General features: G+C 42.1%; 1 protein-coding gene across 2 annotated transcripts in view; it reads right to left on the bottom strand.

Moving 5' to 3' along the window:
- LOC129829460 (regulator of G-protein signaling 17-like) overlaps window positions 1-15158 on the bottom strand; it is a 188291-nt gene that overhangs the window by 59107 nt on the left and 114026 nt on the right. The window contains exons 4-5 of one of the 2 annotated variants that reach the window (XM_055891163.1): window positions 14424-14504; window positions 873-1107 (exon numbers count right to left, since the gene is read on the bottom strand). In XM_055891163.1, the coding sequence (XP_055747138.1) occupies window positions 873-1107; window positions 14424-14504 (316 nt within the window). The remainder of the gene's footprint in view (window positions 1-872; window positions 1108-14423; window positions 14505-15158) is intronic. The other variant, XM_055891164.1, reaches the window with a different exon arrangement.

Raw genomic sequence — 15158 nt, 5'->3', positions numbered from 1 at the left:
ACAGATATGAGGAAGAGGAAAAGATGATGACAGATATGGAGAAGGGGATGACAGATATGAGGAAGAGGATGACAGATACGGAGAAGAGGATGACAGATACGGAGAAGGGGATGACAGATACAGAGAAGAGAATGGCAGATACGGAGAAGAGGATGACAGATATGGAGAAGAGGAGAAGAGGATGACATATATGGAGAAGAGGACGACAGATATGGAGAAGAGGATGACAGATACGGAGAAGAGGATGACAGATACAGAGAAGAGGATGGCAGATATGAGGAAGAGAAGAGGATGACAGATATGGAGAAGGAGACGACAGATATGGAGAAGAGGATGACAGATACGGAGAAGAAGATGACAGATATGGAGGAGAGGACGACAGATACGGAGAAGAAGATGACAGATAGGGAGAAGGGGATGACAGATATGGAGAAGGGATGACAGATATGGAGAAGAGGATGACAGACATGTAGAAGCGGATGACAGATATGGAGAGAGTATTGAGTCAGAGGAAAATAGAGAAAAAAATACTTATTTGGAGAAGATGGAGATGTAGAGAGGAGAAAGAGGAGAGAAGAAAAAGTACTTGTTTGTACTCGTACCTCTTTGAGGGGGAAGACATAGATATGGAGAATGAGATAAGAGAGAAACAGGAAGTACTCATACCTCTTTGGGGGAGGAATGTGGAGGACAGAGAAGATAAAGTGCAGTACTCATACCTCTTTGGGGAGCATGTAGAGGACAGAGAAGATAAAGTGCAGTACTCATACCTCTTTGGGGAGCATGTAGAGGACAGAGAAGATAAAGTGCAGTACTCATACCTCTTTGGGGAGCATGTAGAGGACAGAGAAGATAAAGTGCAGTACTCATACCTCTTTGGGGGACAGGATAGAGATGTAATCCTCGTAGATCATGCGTGCCTTCTCCTCCACTGTGTTCTTGTTCATCTCCTGTTTGAGGTCTTCACAGGCCAGCCAGAACAACATGTTCTCCTCACTGTACTCAGTCCTTAGGAACTCCCTGAACACGTTCCGACCTGCAGGATTCTTCATCAGCTTATCGAACGACTGAGCCCAGATCCTTATCTCATCTAATGTTGGTTTGGTGCTGGGGGGAGAAGGGAAGGGAGAAGGTGAGTGAGGGATAGGGAGGGAGAGAGTGAGGGAGGGAGAGACAGAGTGAGGGATTGGGAGGGAGAGAGTGAGGAATAGAGAAGGAGAGAGTGAGGGATAGGCAGAGAGAATGAGGGATATGGAGGGAGAGAGTGAGGGATAGGGAGGGAGAGGGTGTGGGATAGGGAGAGAGAGTGAGAGAGAGAGAGAGAGAGAGATAGAGAGAAAGAGAGGGAGAGAGAGAGAGAGAGAGAGAGAGAGAGAGAGAGAGAGAGAGAGAGAGAGAGAGAGAGAAGGATATTGCATTTATCAATATTGCATATAAACTATTCTAAAATATTATTTAAGATTAGAAAAAGTGTGATTTATCAAACTATCTTATGAGTGTCATACACACACCGGTAGGAGATAACCATTGATAAATACTAATTGTTCTTAGGCTCAGTGCTCAGTGCATGACTGGTTATTCCACCCCTAATTAACCATATAGGGTCTAAATCACCCCAGTAAAGCCCATGAGAATATACAACGCCGTACCATTAAATAGCCTAGAAAGGCTCAAAACAAAAAAGCGTAGAAGTTTTTTTTTTAAATGTATTTTTACATTTTATTATATATTTTAAAAAAAATCCGCAATAGAGGCGCTAGTGTCAGCGATTGAGTGTCATTTGGCTCCCTCAGTTGTGGCTTAACCAGTAAATATTAAAACATGCAGTGCCCTCCGTAATTAGTGAGCTGGTTTCTCTTCTTTTGGCTCTATACTCCAAAAGTTTTGGATTTGAAATCAAACAATGACTACGAGGTTAAAGCGCAGACTGTCAGCTTTAATTTATTATTATTCATGCATATCAGGTGAACCATTTAGAAATTACAATTTGGCACAAATGAATTTATATGTGTATGAAAGTAGTAAAAAGTATTTTGGTCCAATATTCATAGAATGCAATGACTACATCAAGCTTGTGACTACAACTTTTGTTGGATGCATTTGATGTTGGTTTTGGTCCGTGTTCAGATTATTTTGTGCCAAAATGAAAATAATAAAAAGCTTCTTATTGGCTCATTCACCCTCCCCTCCTCGCCCCTGTAACTATTCCCCAGGTCGTTGCTGTAAATTAGAATGTGTTCTCAGTCAATTTACCTGGTAACATAAGGGTTCATAAAATAACTAAATAAAGTATCAATTTTTTACACTTGAAATAATAATTTAAAAAAAGGTAAATAATGTCTTGTGTCATTTTGGAGTCACTTTTATTGTAAATAAGAATAGAATCTGTTTCTAAACACTTCTACATGATTGTGGATGCTACCATGGTTACGGATAATCCTGAATGAATCGTGAATAATGATCAGGGAGATACACAAATATTATGTACAATGGCTTGCGAAAATATTCACCCCCCTTGGCATTTATCCTATTTTGTTGCCTTACAACCTGGAATTAAAATAGATTTTTTTGGGGGGGGGGGGGTTTGTATCATTTGATTTACACAACATGCCTACCACTTAACATATTTTGTATTGCGAAACAAACAAGAAATAAGACCCCAAAAAATTAAAACTTGAGCATTTATAACTATTCAACCCCCCAAAGTCAATATGTTGGAGAGTCACCTTTTGCAGCAATTGCAGTTGCAAGTCTCTTGGGGTATGTCTCTCTATAAGCTTGGCACATCTAGCCACTCTGATCCCCCCCCCCCCCCCCCCATTCATTTGCCAAAGCTCCACAGCGGAGATTTGAAGTCTCTGTCCATAGGACCAGTTTAAGCCGTACCCTCCACAGAGCCGGGCTTTACGGAAGAGTCCGGGCTTTCCGAACATTCTAAAGTGCATACATCAACTGGGCAGGTTCAGCCCTTTACAGCCCTCCAAATGTCCTCTATGCAAATTACGAGGGCACACAATTAGAATTCTGAATAATGGCACAGCTATTCGTGTCCTATTTCACTGTGGAAAAGGGGGCCACAACATGTCATGTTGATATGATTTTCAGTCTGTTTCCATATGACTGGTTTCCAGGGATCATAAGGAAAAACACTCTAATATATTTGCTACGTGTATTCACAATCCCCTTCTACAAAGTGATTCCTCATTTGCCTTGCTTTAATTAATTTATAAATCCAGTGCATGGAGATTATATCGGATAAAGGAAAGTGTATGTTTTTTTCCACTTGGAACCGGCAGGTTTGCTCAACCTTATTCACGGTTTCTTCGCTTGTAAAAGTGGTGGGAATTATGAGGGACTTAAGTAAAGGTCAGAATATGGTGTAACTGTAGACACACCTTCATTTCTTTGATCTCCACCCCAAACGAAAAGCGGGTGAATAGCGTGCCATTCTCAAGCTTAAATTCAAGGTCAGAATAGGCACAGAGAGAGACGGAATTTACGTTCCATTTACGCGCGCTTAACTCAGGTCAGGAATCAGGGCCTATATGAATAGTTTAGTTCCAAAAACGACAAGCAGCACAATTCTGATACGTTTTCCACTAATTGGTCTTTTCACTTCATATCTTTTCCAAAGCTGATCTGATTGTCAAAAAAAAAAAACAGAATTGGACTGCCTGAATAGGGCTCCCTGAATTGGACTGCCTGAATTGGACTGCCTGAATTGGAATGCCTGAATTCGACTGCCTGAATTCGACTGCCTGAATTGGAATGCCTGAATTGGACTGCCTGAATTGGGCTGCCTGAATTGGACTGCCTGAAATGGACTGCCTGAATTGGGCTGCCTGAATTGGGCTGCCTGAATTGGACTGCCTGAATTGGGCTGCCTGAATTGGAATGCCTGAATTGGACTGCCTGAATTGGGCTGCCTGAATTGGACTGCCTGAATTGGAATGCCTGAATTGGACTGCCTGAATTGGACTGCCTGAATTGGGCTGCCTGAATTGGACTGCCTGAATTGGACTGCCTGAAATGGACTGCCTGAATTGGGCTGCCTGAATTGGACTGCCTGAATTGGACTGCCTGAATTGGGCTGCCTGAATTGGACTGCCTGAATTGGAATGCCTGAATTGGACTGCCTGAATTGGGCTGCCTGAATTGGACTGCCTGAATTGGGCTGCCTGAATTGGACTGCCTGAAATGAACTGCCTGAATTGGGCTGCCTGAATTGGACTGCCTGAATTGGACTGCCTGAAATGGACTCCCTGAATTGGGCTGCCTGCCTTTGAAGCTAATTTCTGAAGCTTTTATATTGAAATAGTCTACATATAAATATAAATACAGTGGATTTTACACTGCATACTACCATTCTAAAAGTGCATTTTAACTCCCAGGATGCAATGCTCCACCAAAAAACAGTGGTTAGCAAGACCAGACAAACGCGAAGTAATCTAAATATATTGTTGTCATAGCGAAAATTATGAGTGCATTTTTTCACATTACTTTTGGAATGGTAATCATATTATAATGCTCACAGGAATGCTCTGTACAGTATCTTCACGTCATGGTCACTTAGCAACTATTTGGATTTAGTCGTTGGTAGAATAATGTCATGTGTAAAATAGTTGTTGTTTTTGGAACTAAACCTCCCTTGAAAAAGCACTGCACTGCTTTGTAAAAACCTTTTAGTTGTTTCGGTGAGCTGGACCCGCTCTGTAATCAAAATATTCCCATAGTTGTTTTATCAACAAGCTGCGGGCACTGAGGTATAATGGCATTTGTGCAAAAACTGCGAAAACACCGCATTTAATTATGGCAAGATGAACGTAACTTAACTAAATTACTATCGCCCCGTAGCACTCACTTCTGTCATCATGAAGTGCTTAGAGAGACCAGTCAAGGATCATATTTGTATTTGTATTTATTATGGATCCCCATTAGCCGATGCCAAAGCAGCAGCTACTCTTCCTGGGGTCCAGCAAAAATGAAGGCAGTTATTTAATTTTAAAAACATTATAATACATTCACAGATTTCACAACACACTGTGTGCCCTCAGGCCCCTACTCCACCACTACCACATATCCACAGTACTAACTCCATGTGTATGTATAGTGCGTATGTTATTGTGTGTGTGTGTGCGTGTGTGTGTGTGTGTCAATGTTTGTGTTGCTTCACACTCCCTCCCCACTTGTTCCCTAAGGTGTTTTTTTAATCTGTTTTTTAAATCTAATTTTACTGCTTGTGTCAGTTACCTGATGTGGAATAGAGTTCCACGTAGTCATGGCTCTGTGTACAGTCGTGGCCAAAGGTTTTGAGAACGACACAAATATAAATTTTCACAAAGTCTGCTGCCTCAGTTTGTATGATGGCAATTTGCATATACTCCAGAATGTTATGAAGAGTGATCAGATGAATTGCAACTAATTGCAAAGTCCCTCTTTGCCATTCAAAATAACTGCATCCCCCCCAAAACATTTCCACTGCATTTCAGCCCTGCCACAAAAGGACCAGCTGACATCATGTAAGTGATTCTCTCGTTAACTTTTTAGGGATAGGGGGCAGCATTTTCACTTTGGATGAATAGCGTGCCCAGAGTGAACTGCCTCCTACTCTGTCCCAGATGCTAATATATGCATATTATTATTACTATTGGATAGAAAACACTCTGACGTTTCTAAAACTGTTTGAATTATGTCTGTGAGTATAACAGAACTCATATGGCTGGCAAACTTCCAAACAGGAAGTGAGAATTCTGAGAAGGGTCATTGTGAAAGTCATCGCCTATTAAATTCCCTGTAATATATGGATCTGTTTGTATTTCATACGCCTTCCACTAGATGCCAACAGTCTGTAGAACGTGGAATGAAGCCTCTAGTGTGATGTGGGGCCGGATGGGAGCGATTTGAGTCAGTGGTCTGGCAGAATGCTAGTTCCTGGTCACGTGCGCTACTCAGGAAATGGCAATGTGTGCCATTACTTATACAGACATGAAGAAATGCTCCGGTTGGAATGTTATTGGATATATATGATAACAACATCCTGAAGATTGATTCTCTACTAAGTTTGACCAGTTTATTCGACTTGTAATATAACTTTTTGAAGTTTTCGCCCGACGTTTGCCTGCATCTGCGTGAGCGTTTGGACACGTGTACTACACATACTAGCTAAAGTTGCTAATCCGACATAAGTAATGGACATTATCGAACAAAACAACGATTTATTGTGGAACTAGGATTCCTGGCATTGCATTCTGATGAAGATAATCAAAGGTTAGGGAATATTTATGATGTAATTTCGTATTTCTGTTGACTCCAACATGGCGGAGAAATTTTGTTAAATCTGAGCGCCGTCTCAGATTATTGCATGGTGTGCTTTTTACTAAGGGTTTAAAAAAATCTGACACAGCGGTTGCATTAAGAACAAGTGTATCTTTAATTATATGTAAAACAAGTATCTTTCATCAAAGTTTATGATGAGTATTTCTGTTATTTGACGTGGCTCTCTGTAATTACTCCGGATATTTTGGAGGCATTTCTGAACACGGCGCCAATGTAAACCGAGATTTGTGGATATAAATATGCACATTATCGAACAACACATACATGTATTGTGTAACATGATGTCCTATGAGTGTCATCTGATGAAGATTATCAAAGGTTAGTGATTCATTTTATCTCTATTTCTGGAAAAATGGCTGTGTTTTTTGGATTTGGTGGTGATCTAACATAAATAAATGTCGTGTTTTCGCTGTAAAACATTTTAAAAATCAGACACGATGGGTAGATTAACAAGATGTTTATCTTTCATTTGCTGTATTGGACTTGTTAATGTGTGAAAGTAACATATTTCAAAAAAATATTTTTGAATTTCGCGCGCTGCTTTTTAGCGGAATGTTGTGGGTGTTCCGCTAGCGGAACCCCTGGGCGAGAAAGGTTAAGAAACGGACTGTTAGAACTGTTAAGGCTCCATGGATTGATGAGGAATTGAAAAACTGTATGGTTGAAAGAGATGGGGCAAAAGGAGTGGCTAATAAGTCTGGCTGTACATCTGACTGGCTGACTTCCTGCAAATTGAGAAATTATGTGACAAAACTCAACAAAAAAGAAGAATAAACTGTATTATGAAGCCAAGATCAATGATATAAAAAATGATGGAAAAGAAAACTTTGGAGTACTTTAAATGAAATTATGGGCAGAAAGATATTCAACTCCATCTTTTATCGATTCAGATTGCTTATTCATCACAAAACCATCTGATGTTGCCAATTATTTTAATGATTATTTCATTGGCAAAGTGGGCAAACTTAGTGGGCAAAGTGGGCAAACTTAGGCAGGAAATGCCAACAACGAACAGTGAGCAATTGTATTAATGCATAAAAAAAACAAATAATGAAAGAAAAGCATTGCAAGTTAGAATTTTGTAAAGTTAGTGTGGGAGAGGTGGGACAATTGTTGTTATCGATCAATAATGACAGACCTCCTGGCATTGACAATTTAGATGGAAAGCTACTGAGGATGGTAGCTGACTCTATAGCCACTCCTTTCTGTCATTTCTTTAATCTGAGCCCAGAGGAAAGTCTTTGTCCTCAGCCCTGGAGGGAAGCCAAAGTAATTCTGCTACCCAAGAGTTGTAAAGTGGCCTTTACTGGTTCTAACATCCAACCTATCAGCTTAGTTCCAGCTCTTAGCAAATGGTTGGAAAAAATAGTGTTTGACCAAATACAATGCTATTTCTCTGTAAACAACTTAACAACATACTTTCAACATGCTTATAGAGAAGGGCACTCAACATGTACTGCACTGACACAAATGACTGATGATTGGCTGAAAGAAATCGATTGTTGTTGAAAAAACGTATATGTTATGGCTTCTCAACCTCTGCCATCTTGTGGATTCTGAGCTATCTATCTAATAGAACTCAGAGGGTTTTCTTTAATGGAAGCTTCTCTAATGTCAAACATGTAAAGTGTGGTGTACCGCAGGGCAGCTCTCTAGGCCATCTACTCTTTTCTATTTTTACCAATGACCTGCCACTGGCATTAAACAAAGCATGTGTGTCCATGTAGGCTGATGATTCAACCATTTTCGCATCAGCAACCACAGCTAATGAAGTCACTAAAACCCTTAACAAAGAGTTGCAGTCTGTTTTGGAATGGGTGGCCAGTAATAAACTGGTCCTGAACATCTCTAAAACTAAGAACATTGTATTTGGTACACATCATTCCTTAAGGGCTAGACCTCAGCTGAATCTGGTAATGAATAGTGTGGCTGTTGAACAAGTTGATGAGACTAAATTACTTGGTGTTACCTTAGATTGTAAACTGTCATGGTCAAGACATATAGATTCAATGGGTGTAAAGACAGGGAGAGTTCTGGCTGTAATTATAGAGATGTCCATAATAAAGAGATGCTCTGCTTTTTTTGACACCACACTCCAAAAAGCAAATTCTGCAGGCTCTAGTTTTGTCTAATCTTGATGATTGTCCAGTCGTGTGGTTGAGGGCTGCAAGGAAAGAACTTAGTTAAACCTTTTGTCAATAGGGGGTGCTGTTGGGACTTTGTAATAATTACGTTCCCAAATTAAACTGCCTCGTACTCAATTCTTGCTCGCACAATATGCATATTATTATTACTATTGGATAGAAAACACTCTCTAGTTTCTAAAACCGTTTGAATTATTTATCTGAGTGAAACAGAACTCATTCTGCAGCACATTTCCTGTCAGGAAGTGAGATTTCTGAAATCGAGGTCCCTGTTCTGAGGTCAGTTTATAAGTCCCCATGTAAGCTACGGGGCTACATGCACTGAATACGCCTTCCTCTAGATGTCAGTAAGCGGTGAGAATTTGAATGGAGTGGATTGCACAATCTGGGACATTATAAAGGCTCATGGAACGGAAGTACCGTTCTTTTCAACGGGGCGCCTGGCGCAAGAGGGACATCACAATGGCGTCCTGCAAAAGCTTTCGTTTTAGCAGTTCGATATCTCCGGTCATGTTTTTATTCGTTATAGGTGTTAAAGACATCATAAGGTAGTTAATTTAAACCGACTTATAGCAGTTTATATCAGTTTATTGCGATTTTCTGGAATTTCTTTGTGACGCGCTTTCACGAGTTGGACACCTCTCCAGTGGGTGGCTATCGTTAGCTGCTATTTCTACAGGAGAACAGGACATCTTTCAACCAAAAGACGATTGTTCTGGAGAAAGGACACCTTGCCCAAGATTCTGATGGAAGCTCAGCTAATAGTAAGCAGTCTTTATGCTGTTAATTCGTATTTATGTTGACAAATGTCAAATAACAATTCCGCCATGAATTTCGGTGCGGTCTCGCTTTAGCGCACGCTGTATTGCGCAGTAACGTTAATTTTAAAAATCTAACACAGCGGTTGCATTAAGAACTAATGTATCTTTCATTTGCTGTCTAACCTGTATTTTTTTTGTCAAGTTTATGGTTACTTATTGATTAGAATAGGTGCCTCTCCAAGATGGCGCCGGACAGATTGCTTGAAGTTTTGGCCACTAATCACATTGTATAACCACGATTTGTGCCGCTAAATATGCACATTTTCGAACAAACCCTATATGCATTGTGTAATATGATGTTACAGGACTGTCATCTGATGAAGAATATCAAGGTTAGTCAAAAATTACATATATTTTGCCTGTTTGTTACGATCGCTAACCTTTGCTGCTGGTAAATGGTGTTGTGTTTCTGGCTATTGTGGTAAGCTAATATAATGCTATATTGTGTTTTCGCTGTAAAACACCTAGAAAATCTGAAATATTGGCTGGACTCACAAGATCTGTGTCTTTCATTTGCTGTACGCTGTGTATTTTTAAGAAATGTTTTATGATGAGTAATTAGGTAATACACGATGGTCTCTGTAGTTATTCTAGTTGCTTTGGTGAGAGTTGTGATGGTGGCTGCAATGGTAAACTATGATTTATACCTGAAATATGCACATTCTTCTAACAAAACATATGCTATACAATAAATATGTTATCAGACTGTCATCTGAGGAAGTTGTTTCTTGGTTAGTGGCTATTTATATCTTTATTTGGTCGAAATTGTGATAGCTACCTATGCAGGAAAAAAATGGTGGACTAGAAAAGTGGTGTCTTTTGCTATCGTGGTTAGCTAATAGATAAACATATTGTGTCTTCCCTGTAAAACATTTTAAAAATCAGAAATGATGTCTGGATTCACAAGATGTGTATCTTTCATCTGGTGTCTTGGACTTATGATTTAATGATATTTAGATGCTACTATTTACTTGTGACGCTATGCTAGGCTATGCTAGTCAGCTTTTTTACTGGTGGGGGTGCTCCCGGACCCGGGATTGGGAGGAAGTAGAAGTTAAGCTGCAGCTGGCACGTTTTGCTCTTAATTGTAATCAGAGGGCTGATATAAATACTATGCTGCCAGTCTCTCTTGGTTAAGAGTTGAGGAGAGACTGACTGCATCACTTCTTTTTAATAAGAAACATTAATGTGTTGAAAATCACAAATTGTTTGCATAGTCAACTTACACACAGCTCTGACACACACACTTATCCCACCAGACATGCCACCAGGGGTCTTTTCACAGTCCCCAAATCCAGAACAAATTCAAGAAAATGTACAATATTATATATAACCATTATTGCATGGAACTCCCTTCCATCTCATATTGCTCAAATAAACAGCAAACCTGGTTTCAAAAAACAGATAAAGCAACACCTCACGGCACAACGCCTCTCCCCTATTGGACCATAGTTTGTGTGTATGTATTGATATGTAGGCTAATGATGTTCTGTATTATGTCTCATGTTTTGTGTGGACCCAAGGAAGAGTAGCCGCTGCTTTTGCAACAGCTAATGGGGATCCTAATAAAATACCAAATACCACACCTGGACAAAAGGAACACCCATGTGAGAATGCTGTTCATTGACTACAGCTCAGCGTTCAACACCATAGTGCCCACAAAGATTATCAATAAGCTAAGGACCTGGGACTAAACACCTCCATCTGCAACTGGATCCTGGACTTCCTGACGGCCCCCAGGTGGTAAGAGTAGGCAACAACACGTCTGCCACGATGAATCCTCAACACGGGAGCCACTCAGGGGTGCGTACTCAGTCCCCTGTTGTACTCCCTGTTCACTCATGAATGCACGGCCAGGCATGACTCCAACACCATCATTAAGTTTGCTGACGACACAACTGTGGTAGGCCTGATCACCGACAACGATGAGACAGCCTATAGGGAGGAGGTCAGAGACCTCGCCGTGTGGTGCCAGGACAACAACCTCTCGCTCAACGTGATCAAGACAAAGGAGATGATTGTCGACTAAAGGAAAAGGAGGACCGAGCACGCCCCCATTCTCATCGATGGGGCTCTAGTGGAGCAGGTTGAGAGCTTCAAGTTCCTTGCGTCCACATAACCAACAAACTAACATGGTCCAAACACACCAAGACAGTCGTGAAGAGGGCACGACAAAACCTATTCCTCCTCAGGAGACTGAAAAGATCCTGAGATCTCAGATCTCAGATCCTCAAAAGGTTTTACAGCTGCACCATCGAGAGCATCTTGACTGGTTGCATCAGTGCCTGGTATGGCAACTGCTCTGCCTCCGACGGCAAGGCACTACAGAGGGTAATGCGTACGGCCCAGTACATCACTCTGGCCAAGCTTCCTGCCATCCAGGACCTCTATACCAGGCGGTGTCAGAGAAAGGCCTTAAAAATTGGCAAAGACTCCAGCCACCCTAGTCATAGACGGTCCTCTCGGCTACCGCACGGCAAGCGGTACCGGAGCGCCCGTTGTCTATGTCCAAGAGGCTCCTAAATAGCGTCTACCCCCAAACCATAAGACTGTTGAACAATTAATCAAACGACTACTCGGACATATTTACATTGATTTGATTTACATTGAATTGATCATTCCTATGAATTGATCTGGATATAATGACAACACGTCACATAGCCTCGTGATCTTATTGGCAATATGATCTGGTAATGAAATGACAAATACAATTTGGTTTCCATGTTACACCTGCAATACAAGCAGCCTGAAGTAGCCTCCTTGAACTTGAAATTTGGAGCTCAGAAATTCAAGTATTGGAATAGGCCTACTTTTGAAAAAAAATCTGACATTTCCTCAATTTGATGCCTGAAAAGTTATTGTAATTATTGTAAGCAATTTATAAGTTCTCTCTCTCTTATAATTATCTGTGATTTCATTGTTGATCCGTGTTTGTGAGAGATGTGTCCCCTTTCGTTTGTTTCCCGCAGCTTCAATTGAAGGGTGTTGGCTCCTCTGTTAAGGTGAAACCACGTGCGGTTGTTAAGGTGAAACCCAGTGCGGTTGTTAAGGTGAAACCACGTGCGGTTGTTAAGGTGAAACCACGTGCGGTTGTTAAGGTGAAACCACGTGCGGTTGTTAAGGTGAAACCCAGTGCGGTTGTTAAGGTGAAACCACGTGCGGTTGTTAAGGTGAAACCACGTGCGGTTGTTAAGGTGAAACCACGTGCGGTTGTTAAGGTGAAACCACGTGCGGTTGTTAAGGTGAAACCCAGTGCGGTTGTTAAGGTGAAACCACGTGCGGTTGTTAAGGTGAAACCACGTGCGGTTGTTAAGGTGAAATCATGTGCGGTTGTTATGACAATGACAGCATCTAATGTTGACTTCAACTTGTCTTTCCATACAAATCCTCACATTACAACAGGAACTTGGTTTTTGGTCAGTTTCTATTTATAAAAAAACAGCGATGGTGATATTCACATGGTGAGATTAATGCTTCCAATATTCAAGGTTTTATTATGTGTGTCTGCGTCGGCCTCGTAAGGATACAGAAAAATCAGCATCCAATCTATTTAGTCAGGCAAGTCCACGTTATCCTCACATAGTTTAGAATATAATAATGATTTGAAAATCTATGCATTGGCAAGGCCCCCAAAAATATGCATTATTAATAATGATTTACTTTTTTTTACACTTTTTGCTTTTTTTGTTTGTATGGGGGGTTTATATATTAGGCCCTATATGTACATATATATAAATTATACAATTGTATAACATTGAGGTCTTTAAAAAATTACAATTGAGTGCTTGCCAACGTCTGTATGAAACGTGCTTACAGGATGTATAGTCCTCGACCTATGTGGTTGTATAGTGTTGCATTATGGGAAATGTGCATATATTCACTTTTACTCCTCTAAATACACATGGGGCACTGCATTAAACCATTTTGAAAATGTTTATCCCAATGTCACACATTGGGTCCATTATTTATAGTAAGACCAATATGACATGACACACACTTGACAGAAAAAATAAATGTAATAAATGATAATCTGATAATCTAGTACCAAACTGTTTTTCATGTTCTAGTATCAGAAAAAGTACAGACGTTTGGGTATACACTAGGGGTTAGGGTGTAGGGGTTAGGGTGTAGGGGTTAGGGTGTAGGGGTTAGGGTGTAAGGGTTAGGGTGTAGGGGTTAGGGTGTAGGGGTTAGGGTGTAAGGGTTAGGGTGTAGGGGTTAGGGTGTAGGGGTTAGGGTGTAGGGGTTAGGGTGTAGGGGTTAGGGTGTAAGGGTTAGGGTGTAGGGGTTAGGGTGTAGGGGTTAGGGTGTAGGGGTTAGGGTGTAGGGGTTAGGGTGTAGGGGTTAGGGTGTAAGGGTTAGGGTGTAAGGGTTAGGGTGTAGGGTGTAGGGGTTAGGGTGTAAGGGTTAGGGTGTAGGGGTTAGGGTGTAGGGGTTAGGATGTAGGGGTTAGGGTGTAGGGGTTAGGGTGTAGGGGTTAGGGTGTAGGGGTTAGGGTGTAAGGGTTAGGGTGTAAGGGTTAGGGTGTAGGGTGTAGGGGTTAGGGTGTAGGGGTTAGGGTGTAGGGGTTAGGGTGTAAGGGTTAGGGTGTAGGGGTTAGGGTGTAGGGGTTAGGGGTTAGGGTGTAAGGGTTAGGGTGTAGGGTGTAGGGGTTAGGGTGTAGAGGTTAGAGTGTAGGGGTTAGGGTGTAGGGTGTAGAGGTTAGGGTGTAGGGGTTAGGGTGTAGGGGTTAGGGTGTAAGGGTTAGGGTGTAGGGGTTAGGGTGTAGAGGTTAGAGTGTAAGGGTTAGGGTGTAGGGGTTAGGGTGTAGAGGTTAGGGTGTAGGGGTTAGGGTGTAGGGGTTAGGGTGTAGGGGGTTAGGGTGTAGGGGTTAGGGTTTAGGTTGTAGGGTGTAGGGTGAAGGGGTTAGGGTGTAGGGGTTAGGGTGTAGGGGTTAGGTTGTAGGGTGTAGGGGTTAGGGTGTAGGGGTTAGGGTGTAGGGGTTAGGGTGTAGGGGTTAGGGTGTAGGGGTTAGGGTGTAGCGGGTTAGGGTGTAGGGGTTAGGGTGTAGGGGTTAGGATGTAGGGGTTAGGGTGTAGAGGTTAGGGTGTAGGGGTTAGGGTGTAGGGGTTAGGGTACTCACCAATCTTCACAGTTTTGAAAGGTCTCCAGACGTGTCTCCAGGGATTTCCTACCTCTGTCCTCTTCATTCCTAACGGTGAGACTGCAAGGTGGTGAAACTACATCACAGCAATTATACACACACACACACACACACACACACACACACACACACACACACACACACACACACACACACACACACACACACACACACACACACACACACACACACACACACACACACACACACTCACACACAACTCTCTCTCCTCTCTCTCTTTCTCTCCTCTCTCGTTCTCTCTCGTTCTCTCTCTCTCTCTCTCTCCTCTCTCGTTCTCTCTCTCTCTCCTCTCTCGTTCTCTCTCTCTCTCCTCTCTCGTTCTCTCTCTCTCTCCTCTCTCGTTCTCTCTCTCTCTCTCTTAAGCAGGTCTTCAGTTCCCCTCAGGCCACACATGGGACCCAAGGAAGCCTTAATCACTTTTAGTCCTTCTTCTGAATGTTTACAGAACCAGTCTAGATCATTAACGAAATGGCTTGAGAGAGGGGGGTGACAGGGTCGTACCCACTACTACTTGAGAGAGGGGGGGTCAGGGTCGTACCCACTACTACTTGAGAGAGGGGGGGACAGGGTCATACCCTCTACTACTTGAGAGAGGGGGGGACAGGGTCATACCCTCTACTACTTGAGAGAGGGGGGGACAGGGTCGTACCCACTACTACTTGAGAGAGGGGGGGACAGGGTCGTACCCACTAC

The sequence above is a fragment of the Salvelinus fontinalis genome, chromosome 31 (assembly GCF_029448725.1).
Source record: "Salvelinus fontinalis isolate EN_2023a chromosome 31, ASM2944872v1, whole genome shotgun sequence".
In the NCBI taxonomy this organism is placed as follows: Eukaryota; Metazoa; Chordata; class Actinopteri; order Salmoniformes; family Salmonidae; genus Salvelinus; species Salvelinus fontinalis.
This window is presented reverse-complemented; position numbering and strand designations above follow the sequence as displayed.